General features: G+C 48.8%; 1 protein-coding gene across 3 annotated transcripts in view; it reads left to right on the top strand.

Annotated features, from left to right (window-relative positions):
* Window positions 1-14,329, top strand: part of ncbp3 (nuclear cap binding subunit 3) — a 47,922-nt gene that overhangs the window by 22,954 nt on the left and 10,639 nt on the right. For all 3 annotated transcript variants that reach the window (XM_073053010.1, XM_073053008.1, XM_073053007.1), the window contains 5 exons: window positions 97-215; window positions 1,348-1,456; window positions 8,434-8,533; window positions 11,403-11,509; window positions 12,673-12,934. In XM_073053010.1, the coding sequence (XP_072909111.1) occupies window positions 97-215; window positions 1,348-1,456; window positions 8,434-8,533; window positions 11,403-11,509; window positions 12,673-12,934 (697 nt within the window). The remainder of the gene's footprint in view (window positions 1-96; window positions 216-1,347; window positions 1,457-8,433; window positions 8,534-11,402; window positions 11,510-12,672; window positions 12,935-14,329) is intronic.

Here is a 14,329-nt window from a genome sequence, read left to right as displayed (position 1 = left end):
CAGGTACATGGATTGAAAAGGTTGGACCACAAAAACTGTTTCTATGTGACTTTGTCAGCACCTCGACTGAATGCGGTGTATTTATTTTGGTGGCAGACGGCTCTGATGTACACGACTCGTCCGAAAAGACTGATGAGGAGGAGGAGGAGGGTGAGTTAGAGAAGGAGCCAGCGAACGCTGAGGAAGTAGTGTGCAAACTGCTGGCAAACAACGAGGTATGTCTGAGGGTCGCAGCTACACTGGGGTAAATACGGCTGTCGAAAGCATTGTACGTCAGTCCCATCGCGTTGGTGAATGGCTTCTTTCCCCAGCGGCTCAGCAAACGTACCCTTGGGCAGATGCTCCTCCTCTCGTAGCCCCTCCCTTTACTGAGGTGCTGTTCCCCGTTCTCGACCAATACTCTAACTCTCACCCCTGAGCAGGTGTGACAACACTGTTCAGCAAGGGTGTGATGCTCCCTACAGTTCAATTGCACCCTGGCTGTATAAAGAGTTTTATTTGTCACAAGTACATCAAAACACACAGTAAAATGCATCGTTTACGTCAATGACAAACGCAGTGTGAGGATGTACCGGGGGCAGCCGGCAAATGTCACCATGCTTCCTGTGTGTACGTAGGATGCACATAACTCACTAACCCTAACCCGTATGACTTTGGAATGTGGGAGAAAACTGGAGCACTGAGGGAAGCCCACATGGTCATGGGGAGAATGTGCAGGCTCTTCACAGGCAGCGGTGGGATTTGAACCCAGATCACTGGCACTGTAAAGCATTGCGCTAACTGCTACACTACCCGTGCCAGTCAGCAGAATGTCCTTTTAAATACAATCCATTGAGCAGCTCGTTCTGTGGACACCGTCAGGGAGGAGGCATTAGCAGCACCTCCTGTTTGACAGTGTATAGCAGGCTTGTCATTTGAACTTTATGTGGAGAGACAGCACTTTGGAATGTGGGAGGAACTCCACAGGGTCCTGGGGAGGGCATACCCATTCTTCACAGACAGTAGCGGGAATTGAGCGTGGATCGCTGGTGCTGTCAAAGCATTGTGCTACTGTGCCACACCCAAACATCGAGTAGTAAGGATTCATCTGTGGTGCTAATGTCTTCGGTGCACAGACAGTCTTCCTGAGACGTGGTGTTGCATTGTGTGTGTGTTTCTCTGTCTCTGCCTCTCTCATAATGGTGCCAGACACCTAGTCCAACAACCGAGGGCTCCTGTGGCTCCATGTTGCGGGAGAGCCGTGACCTTGTGTTCTCCTTGGGGCAGTGGGAGGCTGTTATGCTGCGACGTAACCTCTGCTCATTCTGGCCGGGGCACGTGCACTTACCTCTTTGTCTCATTACCCAGCTGGACACCCTGTCACAGGCTGAGCAGGCGTCAATCCTTCGAAACGACCTGAGGCCAGCGATCAGGACTCCGCAGGGGAACAAGCTGCAAGTGAGATTTGCCACAAAAGGTGAGTGAAGTTCTGCCTAGGATAGACACCTGGCCTGCTAGCCCAGAGAGAAGACCAGCTGGCTGAACGGCTGTAGTCGGCATCACATTCTTCCCAGGGTCTCCTGCAGTCAGGGTGAGGTGTGCAGGCTGCTTTTCCTGAAAGGGGAGGGAACTGTGGTAGTGTGTTACAATCTGCTATCATCCACTCCACTTAGACAACGCTAAAATGACTCACCAGGGTCTGTTTCATTCACTTTCCTTCATCCTGATTCGTCCGTTCATTATGTTTCATGTTGTATGATCTGGGTGATCGTGGTCTTTCCGGGACCATGGTTGTTCTTGCAAATTTTTCTACAGAAGTGGTTTGCCATTGCCTTCTTCTGGGCAGTGTCTTTACAAGACGGGTGACCCCAGCCATTATCGATACTCTTCAGAGATTGTCTGCCCGGCGTCAGTGGTCAGTCACATGTATCAGCTGCTCAAACGACCATCCACCTCCTGCTCCCATGGTTTCACGTGCCCCTGATTGGAGGCTAAGCGGAGACTACCCCCTGCCCAAGGGTGAGCTGCAGGCCAGTGGAGGGAAGTTACGTGCACAAGTACCCGTATGCTCATTAATACTTGCAGCAACATCACAGACAGCATCAGAAAATCAGCATTCACAAGAAAAACATAAGCATAAATTAAACACAATTTTCACAAGGAAAGACAGAACAAAGAAACGCAAACACGAGGAAATCTGCAGATGCTGGAAATTCAAACAACAACACACACAAAATGCTGGTGGAACACAGTAGGCCAGGCAGCATCTATAAGGAGAAGTACTGTCGACGTTTCGGGCCAAGACCCTTCGTTGTCTTGATGAAGGGTCTCGGCCTGAAACATTTATTGTTTATTCCTCTCCATAGATGCTGCCTGACCAGTTGAGTTCCTCAAGCATTTTGTGTGTGTTACTCCAGATTTCCAGCATCTGCAGAACCTCTTGTGTTTAAAAGAAACACAAAATCCATTTCAGTGCAAAGTGATTCAGATTTTGCCAGGTGGTTCAAGTACCACATAGCTGAAAGGAATTTGCTGTTCCTGAACCCGGGGGTGTGGGACTTTGGGCTTCTGTACTTCCTACCCGATAGACCCAGATGGTGGGGAACTTTGATAGATGTTGCTTTTTTGAGGCAGCACCTCATCAAGGTGTACGAGCTGGAACTTGGATGTATTCGAAATGATGGTGGCGAGCGACATGCCTGCACTGCATTGGGACAAGTCCACTACAGTTTACAATTACACACATTCCTGTACGTTCAGATTGCTGTACCAGACCGTGATGCAATCAGTCTGGGTATTTTCAAAAACACAAGAGATTCTGCAGATGCTGGAAATGCAAAGCTAATGCTGGAGGTACTCAGCAGGTCAAGCAGCATCCGTGGAAATGAACAGTCGACGTTTTGGGCCAAGACCCCTCTTCTGGACTGGAAAGGAAGGGGGAAGAATCCAGAATAAAATATGGGGGAAGGAGAAGGAGGACAGCTGGAAGATGATGGATATAGCCAGGTGGGTGGGAGGGGTAAAGGGCTGTAGAGGAAGGAATCTGATAGGAGAGGAGAGTGGACCGTGGGAGAAAGGGAAAGAGGAGGGACACCAGGGGGAGGTGAGGGGTGGGAAAGGTAAAGGGCTGTAGAGGAAGGAATCTGATAGGAGAGGAGAGTGGACCGTGGGAGAAAGGGAAAGAGGAGGGACACCAGGGGGAGGTGAGGGGTGGGAGGGGTAAAGGGCTGTAGAGGAAGGAATCTGATAGGAGAGGAGAGTGGACCGTGGGAGAAAGGGAAAGAGGAGGGACACCAGGGGGAGGTGAGGGGTGGGAAAGGTAAAGGGCTGTAGAGGAAGGAATCTGATAGGAGAGGAGAGTGGACCGTGGGAGAAAGGGAAAGAGGAGGGACACCAGGGGGAGGTGAGGGGTGGGAAAGGTAAAGGGCTGTAGAGGAAGGAATCTGATAGGAGAGGAGAGTGGACCGTGGGAGAAAGGGAAAGAGGAGGGACACCAGGGGGAGGTGAGGGGTGGGAAAGGTAAAGGGCTGTAGAGGAAGGAATCTGATAGGAGAGGAGAGTGGACCGTGGGAGAAAGGGAAAGAGGAGGTGGCCCAGGGGGAGATGAAAGGGGGTAAGAGGCCAGAATAAGGAATAGAAAAAGAGGGAAAAGAGAGGAGAAATCAATATTCACGCCACTAGGTTGAAATCTACCCAGATGGAACAAGAGGAAGCCGTGGACGGAATTATGGGAATGGGAATGAATGTTTGGCCACCGTGGAGCGGCAAACCAAAGCCAAAGCATCTGCTGCCGCCAGAAACCCAGTGGATTTGTTACACTGGCTCTCACTCCAGCAATGATTGTTTCAAAAGTCGAGCATCTGTATTCCATCCTTTATTAGCAAACAGATAAGCTTGAAGCGATGAAACCACAGCGTACCCCAATGTAAGCTAAGTGTTATTGAGCAATCGGCAAAAGATACGGCCTCCGTCAGTCCCCAGTACAAACGGCAATGAGCAAAGCATGAAGATGTGACTTATTCCCTTTGCTTTTACCCTGCCCCCACTTGTGGCTAGGTACTAGGTAAACGCACAGAATATAATGCAGATAGACAACGGATGCAAGGCTCCTAAATTCCAAAACCATCATTATTATACCAGAATACTTACAATGGCATGCTACTAAGACACAAAATCTCAACATTTACACTTGACGTCTTTCTGGTGAGCAGTCTATCCCAGAATGAGATCATCTCCTTATAAACCAGGTTGTTGTTCTTGACTGCATTCAGGAAAATCTGTTTTGAATCGCTGCTCCTGAAGTGCAAAACTGAAATCCCATTAACTGTCATGTCTGGCAGAGTGTGGCCATTCCCACCACCACGGTCTCCTCCCCATGGTCTGTTACCAGTCCAACCCAGCATAGGGTCCATCGTTAACACTTGCAGTGGCTGCAATGCCTTAACCTCATTCACCCCTCGGTTTCCTTCAAATGAGACCATTCCTGATGATCTCTCTGATAAGGAACGTTCCTTTTGTAAACAGGCATGCATTCCTGTGGATACATGCTTAGCCAGCCACCTTCAATCCTGAAATGATGTAGCTATTCAGAACCTTGTCATGACCCATGGTGCATAAGAGAACGCACATTTCTTTTGCTGTCAGGTTGAGCTTGTTTATGAGGCTCACTGTGCATAGTCCATAATCCAGGGAAGTATAAATACCCACCGTCTTGTTACCCTTCTTAGACATCACCTGAATCGGAATTAGAGGAAGTTTACAATCATGATCACCAGCCCCCGAAAGGCCGGTAGATACCGGGGTGGTACTCGCTGCTGTGTTTGCTTCAAATCTGTATCCTTTTCACCAGTTGCAGCTTCACTTTCCACAGTAGTGGGAAAGCTGCTTCCTTTAGCTTGAGAACCAGATTGTTCACACCTTTGCTTGCTGCTGGTGATGTAGCATTGTATTTCTTTACAAACACCGAGTGTGTAGCAATCTTTACTTGCCTTTCAATAAAATCAATACTGTCTGCGAAATTAACCTTACAGTTGTGTTTTTCTTGTTGTTTATAGACTGCCAATCTCCATTTTTCCCTAAGTTTATCGGGTAATTTATTCACAACAATCCACATATTAACAGGCATGTCCAACTCTTATGTGTCCTGCACATATCGCACGACATTGACTATAATCTTAAAGAGCTTTCACGTCTTCTGATTTGATACGTGACCAAGAAACAGCCTTTTCCATATAGGCTGCAGCAATTTGTGCTTATCACCAAAATGTTCCTGTAGTAAAGCTTGGGCCTTTAGATATCCTTGCTCTGGGTCAGCCCATTGGGAACTTTTAACAAGCTCTCTAGGGGAATCTCCAGTGAACTGTTTGAGTAATTAGCAATGGCCACCACAGTTATCAGTCTTGCCTTCGATGCTGTTCCTGAAAGCCCTGATAAACGAATGACACTGCAATGGATTGCCATTGAAGATTTGAATCTCTCTCTTAGGCAGAGATGCAATGCGTTGTTGTTCATCACTCTGCTTGTTATTTCCTTTCGCAGCGTCTTTAGACTGGTATCATCTGAATCACCGGTGTCAGTCAGTGTCCTCAGAAGCACCGTGTGCCGCTGGATACGGCATAGGTTCGGCGAGCCCCCTCCATTCAGCCTGAACTTCCGCTTGCGGTTCAATCTTGTTGCTTGTAGGAGCAGATGTATCCACATGGACATCGAGTATGTTGGATATTCTCTGTTCCATGTCACCATAGAGCTGTCCTGCTGGAGCACGTTTAGATTCAGCTCTTGTACTCTGGCCATCCTGGCTTCGGTTTCTTCCTGCAACTTAAAGCTGCTCCATCTTTTTTCAAAGTTGTTCTTCCATTTGTTTCTGGTTTCATTAAAGCTGTTCCATCTTTTCTTCTAAAGCATGTTTATCCCTCAATACTTGTCTTGCGTTTAACACAGCTATATCAGTCTCCATCCTAGTGCATGCCGATGAGGTATCGTAGTCACTCTGCTAGCAGTAGAACATGCTGCACGCATGTTAACCACGCTGTCTTCAGTGCATATGCCGTCCTGAAAGTCAGCTTAATACGCAGTCACAGCCTGTTCTGTGGCTCTATAAATATTTTCATTTCCTCCAATAGTCTGACCTTCAACATCGCATGTTTGTTTAATTTCTCTCTGTCTTGACTTCAAGGTCACTGCTTCCAGCTTGATTCATGTTGTTTAACAAGTGCACGAACCAGACAAAACATCGCCAAATTCAATTCAGCTGTCGGCAGGCGAAGCAGTATTTCAGTTCACATTTTAACAGAACCAAGCGTGAAAGTACTCAGGTAAACACCACTATACAGCTTTCAGTCCCCAACTGGACAGGCAGCGTGTTTCAAACCCAAACACACAGCATAAACCAACAAAAGGCCATTACTTGCCACGAGCTGCAATGCTTCTGATTTCACCGACCTGTCCGAATGCTGACGTTAGTTTGGTATAACTGTCGAACACTTTTGCTGACTGAGCGTAGCAGCCAGCACAGTTACTACTGCCTGTGAGGCCATGCATTGTTATACTTGCATGATGTGCCCCTTCACAGAACGGGGTTTCCCTCCTCCACGGTCACCCTGTCTTCCCACTACCTTAACAGTGATAGAGTTCCTCTTGTTTTTACCTATCACTTCACGAGCCTCTACATCCATCCTCTGAAACCTCTGCTACCTCCAAAGGGATCCTACCAGCAAACGCATCTTTACCTCCCCCAACTCTCCGCAGGGATCGCTCCCTCTGTGATTCCCTTGTCCATTTGTCCCTCCTGGCACCTATCCCTGCAAGTGGCCAAAGTACTATACCTACCCCCACACCTCCATTCAGGGCCCCAAACGGTCTTTCCAGGTGAGGCAACACTTCACCTAGGAATCTACTGGGGTCGTCTGTTGTGTCCAGTGCTCCTGGTGAGACCAGTTGCAAATCGAGCTCCTCCACTCCATCTACCTCAAGTGGGACTTCCTGGTGGCCAAACATTTTGATTCTGATTCCCATTCGCTTTCTGATGTCAGTCCATGGCTGCCTCCAGTGGGACCCTAAGGGTGGAAGAGCAACACCTGTTCCATCTGTGTAGCCTCCAACCTGATGGCGTGAATATTGATTTCTCCTTCCGTTAAAAATGTTTCCCTTCCCTCTCCACTCTTTCTGTTCCTCACTCTGGCCTCTTATTTTCTCACCTGGTGTCCCTGTTCCTTCCCTTCCTCTAGTCCACCCTCCTCTCCTATCAGATTCCTTCCTTTCCAGCCCTGGCTTCACCCATCACCTTCTAGCTCCCCTGCTTCCCTTCCCTCCCCTCACCTTTTTATCTTCCCCCTTCCTTTCCAGCATTGATGAATGGTCTCAGCCTGAAACATTGGCTGTTTGTTCATTTCCGTGGACGCTGCCTGACCTGCTGAGTTGCTCCAGCATTTTGTGGACGCTTTCAATAGTATACAGAATGTAGAACAGTGCAGCACAGGCCCTTCAGCCCATAATGTTGTGCCAGACTGGATCTTTCTGTTCTGAGGCTGTGTCCTCGGGTCCTCTCCATCCAGCCCTTTCTGTCTGGTTGTTGGAAGGTACTTCCCCTGGGGATGACCAGAACAAGGGGGCATTTCTTAACAGTCAGGCCAGTATGTAGAGGCGCAATGTCAGAAAGTGCATCTTAACACACTCCTCGGGCAGAAATCTGGAGCTTGCGTCCTTGCCAGGTGCTGAGTCAGTTGCAGTCTTCATGGCTGCTGAGCAGAGTTTGTGGGGTGAGAGTTAGGGGTACGAAGAACAATGCAGTCTGTCTGAATGATGCAGCAGGTGGGCTGCTGGCCTGCCATTACTGTATAACACGAGCTGCTGAAGTGGACGGGTAATCTCACTGAAACAGGGCCATCCTAGCTTCCTGCTCTAGCAAATTTCTACAGCGGAACTGTGGAGAGTGTTCTAAATGGTTGCATCACCGTCTGGTGTGGAGGGGCCACTGCACAGGATCAGAAAAAGCTGCAGAGGGTTGTAAACTCAGCCAGCTCCACCATGGGCTCTAGCCTCCCCACATCGAGGACATCTTCAAAAGGCGATGTCTCTAAAAGACAGCTTCCCTCATTAAAGTTCCCCATCAACCAACAAATGCCCTCTTCTCATCAGAGAGGAGATGCAGGAGCCTGAAGACACACACACATTTCAGGAACAGCTTCTTCCCCACTGCCATCAGATTTGTGAATGGTCCACGAACACTCACTATTTTTGCACTACTTATTTATTTTTTATAAATGTATTTCATGCTGTAATATATCGTATATTTAATGTATTGCACTGTACTACTGCTGGAAAACAGATTTCACAACATATACCAGTGATAATAAACCTGATTCTGATTTGGGGTTAACATCAGTAATTCCGGGGGGGGGGCTTATCGTTGGTACCTCTGCCGGGCTGTTACTGACGCCATGTGCCCTCTTCCAGATGACCGAAAGGAATTGGGAGCCGCAAGGCGGAGTCAGTATTACATGAAGTACGGGAATCCTAATTATGGTGGAATGAAGGGGATTCTGTCGAACTCGTGGTGAGTGCAGTGGGGGCACTGGGTCATGTGCCACGCTATTAGACCTGAGTACTTATGTGCTGTTCAAAGTTATAGAGCCCTACAGCACAGAACATGCCAAACTGATGTTCCGACTTGTCCCATTGACCTGCACCTGGCCCTTTATTCATTTAATACACGTGACCCCTTTTTTTATCATGATGCAGAGCGGAACAGGGGTCACAGTTTAAGGATTCCAGAACGAGGGGTCAGTTTAAGGATCCAGAATGAGGGGTCACAGTTTAAGGATCCAGAACGAGGGGTCACAGTTTAAGGATAAAGGGGAAGCCTTTTAGGACCGAGATGAGGAAAAACTTCTTCACACAGAGAGTGGTGAATCTGTGGAATTCTCTGCCACAGGAAACAGTTGAGGCCGGTTCATTGGCTATATTTAAGAGGAAGTTAGATATGGCCCTTGTGGCTAAAGGGATCAGGGGTATGGAGAGAAAGCAGGTACAGGGTTCTGAGTTGGATGATCAGCCATGATCAGACTGAATGGCGGTGCAGTCTCGAAGGGCCGAATGGCCTACTCCTGCACCTATTTTCTATGTTTCTAACAGGCTCTTCCGGACCTTCGAGCTACCAACTGCCCAGCAATCCCCTGACTTAACCCTGGCATAATCACAGACTATTTGCAATGACCAATTAACCTACCAGCTAACATGGTCTGTGGGAAGAAACTCGCGCGGTCACGGGGAGAACGTACAGGCAGCAGTGGGAATTGAACCTGGGTCACTGGAAGTATGAAGCGTGCTATTCAGTATGCTACAGTGCCGTCCCATAGGATCCTCATGTTATTGTGGATTATTTATCCATTCCTCGCCTCCAGAGAGTGTTGATAGTGGCCTTTTTGCTTTGAATATCTATCTTCCACACAGTTTGAGAGAGCTTGGTGCGACCCAGTGCTTCGCTTGCTCTCTGCAGAGGGCATAGAACATGAAATAGTACAGGCCCTTCGGCCCACAATGCTGTGCTGAACTTTTAACCTTAATCAACCTAATGCTTCTCTCCCACAAAGCCTTCCATTTTGCTATCATCCATCTGCCTATCTAAGAGGTTCTTAATTGTCCCTAATGTATTTGCCCCTCCCACCACTCTGCCTCTGACTTCCCCCTTTACTTTCCTCCAGTTACCCTTAAATGGATGTCCTTTGGCGCACTGGGAGCGTCCCTGGCTGCTCACTCCATCTTGTACACCTCAATCAAGTCACCTCTCATCCTCCTTCACTCCAAAGTGAAAGGCCCTGGCTCGCTCAATCTTTCCTCATAAGACATGCATCCAGGCAGCATCCTCAGACTGAGATTTATTTATTTATCACATATACATTGAAACATACAGAGAAATTTGTCGTTGGTGTTAAAAACCAACACACGTAAGTATTTCCTGGGGGCAGACCGCTAGTGTATGTGAGTAGCTGGAGTCTGGCGATGGGTGCAGGCTAGCATCAGTAGGGGGCAGCAGTTTCCTTCCCTGTAGATCCTGCATGATGGCTAAATGTTCTCAAACACCAGTCCATCCGCTTCCTGCTGCCTTTCAGTGATGCTGTTTATACATTTCTTCGACGACTTTGGGGTTTGACCATAATCCAGAAGTCATAGCAGCAGAATTAGGCCTTTTGCAATCAAGTCTGTGCCACCACTCCATTATGACTATCCCTCTTAACCCCATTCTCCTGCCTTCTTATGACCTTTGATGCCCTGACTAATCAAGAACCTGCAACCTCTGCTTTAAATGTACTCAATAACTTGGCCTCCATGGCCGTCTCTAACAATGAATTCCACAGATTTACCATCCTCCGGCTAAAGAAATTCCTCCTCGTCTCTCTTCCAAAGGGACGTATTCTGAGGCTATGCTCTTTGGTCCTAGACTCTCACCTACAAGAAACATCCTCTCCCTGTCCACTCTGTCTAGCCCTTTCAGAATTTGCTGGGTTTCAGCAAGATCCCCCTCATTCTTCTAAACTCCAGTGAGTATGGGCCAGACTCAAATCAAATGTTCTTTACAGGTAAACTCTTTCATTCCTGGAACCATTCTTGTGAACTCCTCCAGACGCTCTCCAATGCCAGCACATCTTTTCTTCATTTATAGGACACAAAACTACTCTCAGTCCTCCTAATGCATCTGCTCAGTGACAGGTGCAATGAAATCCTGTGCTTGCTCACCTGATCCCTTGGGGGGGCCACTGATACCTGTGTGATCGGACAGTCAGATCCCAGATTAATCTCACGTGGAGGGTGCCACCTCTGGCACAGAATGTATGTCAGCAAGATATCTGAACCCGTAAGTCTCTGCCGCAGGTGCGTTCTGCCCCTCTACTGTGGGCACGGAGGTTCTGAGTGCCTGTGGTCTTTACAGAGTCCTGGAGTAATACAGCACTGAAACAGGCCTGGGCCATGATAACCACAGCACCCTCACTACCTGCATTTGGCCCATAACACTCCCCTCTGTGCACCTATCCAAATGCTGGAGGAACTCAGCAGGTCAGGCAGCACCTAGGGAGGAGAATAAACAGTCGACGTTTCAGGCTGAGGTCTTTCATGATGTCTCCTTCCCTCTCACTTGCCAGTTTGTAGTCCTTCTCCTCCACTTACCTTATTCTAGCCTCTGCCCCCTTCCTTTCCAGTCCTGATGAAGGCTCTCATCCCAACACATCCACTCTTTACTCCTCTCCATCGATGCTGCCCAACCTGCTGAGTTTCTCCAGTATTTTGTGTGTGTTGCTCTGGATTTCCAGTGTCTGCAGAATCTCTTGTGTTGTTGATTTGCCTCTCCGGTGTTGTAATTGTACCTGCTTTGACCACTCCCTCACGCTGAATGTGGTGGGATCTCACAAAGGTGTGTGTCTCTGCAGGAAGCGGCGTTATCACGCGAGGCGCATCCAGAGGGACATTCTGAAAAGGAAGAGCTTCCTGCCCGATGATGTGGGGCTGGCGTCGCATTACAAACACCACCATACTGGTCAGTCTGTGCTGGAGCGACGGCGGGTCACTCTAATATAGTCCCGCAGATGCTGGAAAGCTGAGATAAGTCAGAACACAGGAAGTGGCCTGCATGTCCAGCGTGTCTGTGGCACAAGTGTGTTTCTAGTTAATAATCCTTGAGAAGGGCTAGAAAAATAGAACTGGCAAAGATCTTCAGCAAGTGTGGAGGAGAGGGGCAGGTCCCACCCATCTTAGGAGGCTAGCAGTTGTACCAGTCTTGGAATTATAGAAACATGCAGGACAGAAACGACCCACTCAGACATTGGCACTCTTCTACACTAATCCCCTTCGCTCGTGTCAAGCCCGTCTCCCTCCACCCCTTTCCTATCCAGGTACCAGCCCAAAATAAACATTTCAATAATATTTGTCTCCAGTGCCTCCACTGGTAGGTAAAAGAATAAGCCATGAGACGGAGGAGCAGAGTTGGGCCATTTGGCCCATTGAGTCTGTCCTCATCCCATCATGGCTGATTTATTTCCTCTCTCAACACCATTCTCCCATAACCTTTCACACCCTGACTAATTGAGAACCTGTCAACCTCCAGTGACTTGGCCTCTACAGCCGTCTGTGGCAACGAATTCCGCAGATTCACTAGCCTCTGGCTGCAGAAATTCCTCATCCCTGCTCTAAATGGGCATCTCTTTCTTCTGAGACTGTGCCCTCTGGACCTAAACTCCCCTGCTATAGGAAACGGCCTCTCCACGTACACTCCTTCGAGGCCTTTCAATATTCAATAGGTTTCAGTGAGTTCCCCCCGCCCCCATTCTTCTAAACTCCCACGAGTCCAGGCCCAGGGCCATCAAACGCTCCTCATACTTACACCCTTTCATTCACTGGATCAGTCTCATGAACTCCTTCTCTAACACCAGTACATCCTTTCTTAGATATGGTCCCAACTGCTCACAATATTCCAAATCTGATAAGACCAATGCCTTAAATAGCATTAGCATTTGAATCGGGTTCTGAATCAGTGCTTGCACTGTAGTGCACACCAGTTCCACATGTTTCCAGCTTTTGGAATGAGAGGGGGAGGGGGAGGGGGTTGAGAGTTCTTGGAGATGGAATGGATGTGTCTACAGACCAGGATACTCCCATCTGTGATCACACTCCTCAGCTGACCATTACCTTGGGTGCCTGCAGGTCTGGGGAACGTTCCTGAGGAACCCATCCAGGAGGAGGATGAAGAGGATGAGGCAGAGCAGGACATGGAGGCAGACGACCGGGTGGTGGTGGAATACCGGAACGACAGCCGCAACAGTGGACACTGGAGTCCCCGGGGCTCAGACTCTGATGAGATGGACTATGATCTCGAGCTGAAGATGATCTCGATGCCTTCGCCCAAGAAGAGTCTGAAGATGACGATGTACGCGGACGAGGTCGAGGCTCAGCTGAAGACCATAAGGTGTGTTTTCAACTCTGCTGCCTCTCCCGCTCGTGTTTGCACCCACACGTGCAAATGAAAGGTAACACGGTCCAGTCTGATGGAGCTCACACCCACACTGTCTGCTGGTGGGTGCCCAGCAGTGATTGGATGGTTTGGATGAATGAGGAGAGGTCTAGATCTCCCGGGTAGCGCAGCAGTTAACGTAACACTATTACAGCACCAGTGATCAGGGTCAATTCCCACCGTTGTCTGTACGGAGTTTGTACGTTCTCCCTGTGACCGCGTGGGTTTCCTCCGGGAGCTCTGGTCATCTCCCACAGTCCAAGGATGTTTGTATGGGGTTAGTAAGTTGTGGGGGCACTGGGACCGTGGTGGGCTGTTCCCCAGCGCATCCTCAGACTGTATTGGTCATCGATGCAAACGAGGTGTTTAACTGTGTTTTCATCTACTACATGTGACAAGTTTTAATAACATCTAATCTGGTGTGGGGATGCAGACTGAGGGCTGGGGTGTGTACACAAAAGGCAGGATGAATTGGAGTGACCAACGGGGATCTGGCTGGGGCCCCTGTTATTCTCAAAGACATAGCAACAGAATCATGACATTCGGTGCATTGGGTCTGTGCAGTCTTTATCAGGGATTAGGATGAGGTGGCAGTGTAATGTATCCCAGTTTTCCACCGATTCCATATTGTTTTCAGAATGTGGTTTGTAGGGGAGATCCAGAAGGTGGTGGGGGGAGGGATGTAACCAGATTGAATAAACTGCTGAGTGGAATATCACATGGTAAAATAGATCATGTACTTTCACAGAAAGAGTAACACAGATTCCTCGAACTTCTGGTTATTTATTTAGTTAGTTTTACACCACAGTAACAGGCCCTTCGGCCCAACAAGCCCGTGCCATCCAATTACACCCATGTGACCAATTAACCTGCTAACCGGCACGTCTTTCGACTGTGGGAGGAAACCGGAGCACCCAGAGGAAACCCACGCAGTCACGGGGAGAACGTACAAACTCCGTACAGACAGTGGCGGGAATTGAACCCGGGTCGTTGATTCTGTAATCATCGTACCGCCTTCCTTTTCTCTCATCTTACCTCCTGCTTCCCTCTTACCCCTTATTTTCTCCTCTCATTTCCCACTGGTTCCCTCTCTGTCCCCTTCTGCCATGGTCCACTCTCCTCTCATAACCGATTCCATCATAACCGATTCCATCGTCAGCTTTTACCCCCTCACCTACCAGCTTCTTACTTCATCCCCTCCCCTCCACGCCAACCTTCCCCTCACCTACCACCTGCCAGCTTGTTCCCCTACTCCTTCCCCCTCCCCCTCCCACGTTCTTACGCTGGTTCTGCCACCTTCGTTTCCAGACCCGATGAAGGGTCTCGGCCTGAAACGTCAACAGTTTGTTC

This window comes from Hemitrygon akajei, chromosome 8, assembly GCF_048418815.1.
Source record: "Hemitrygon akajei chromosome 8, sHemAka1.3, whole genome shotgun sequence".
Classification (NCBI taxonomy): domain Eukaryota; kingdom Metazoa; phylum Chordata; class Chondrichthyes; order Myliobatiformes; family Dasyatidae; genus Hemitrygon; species Hemitrygon akajei.
This window is presented reverse-complemented; position numbering and strand designations above follow the sequence as displayed.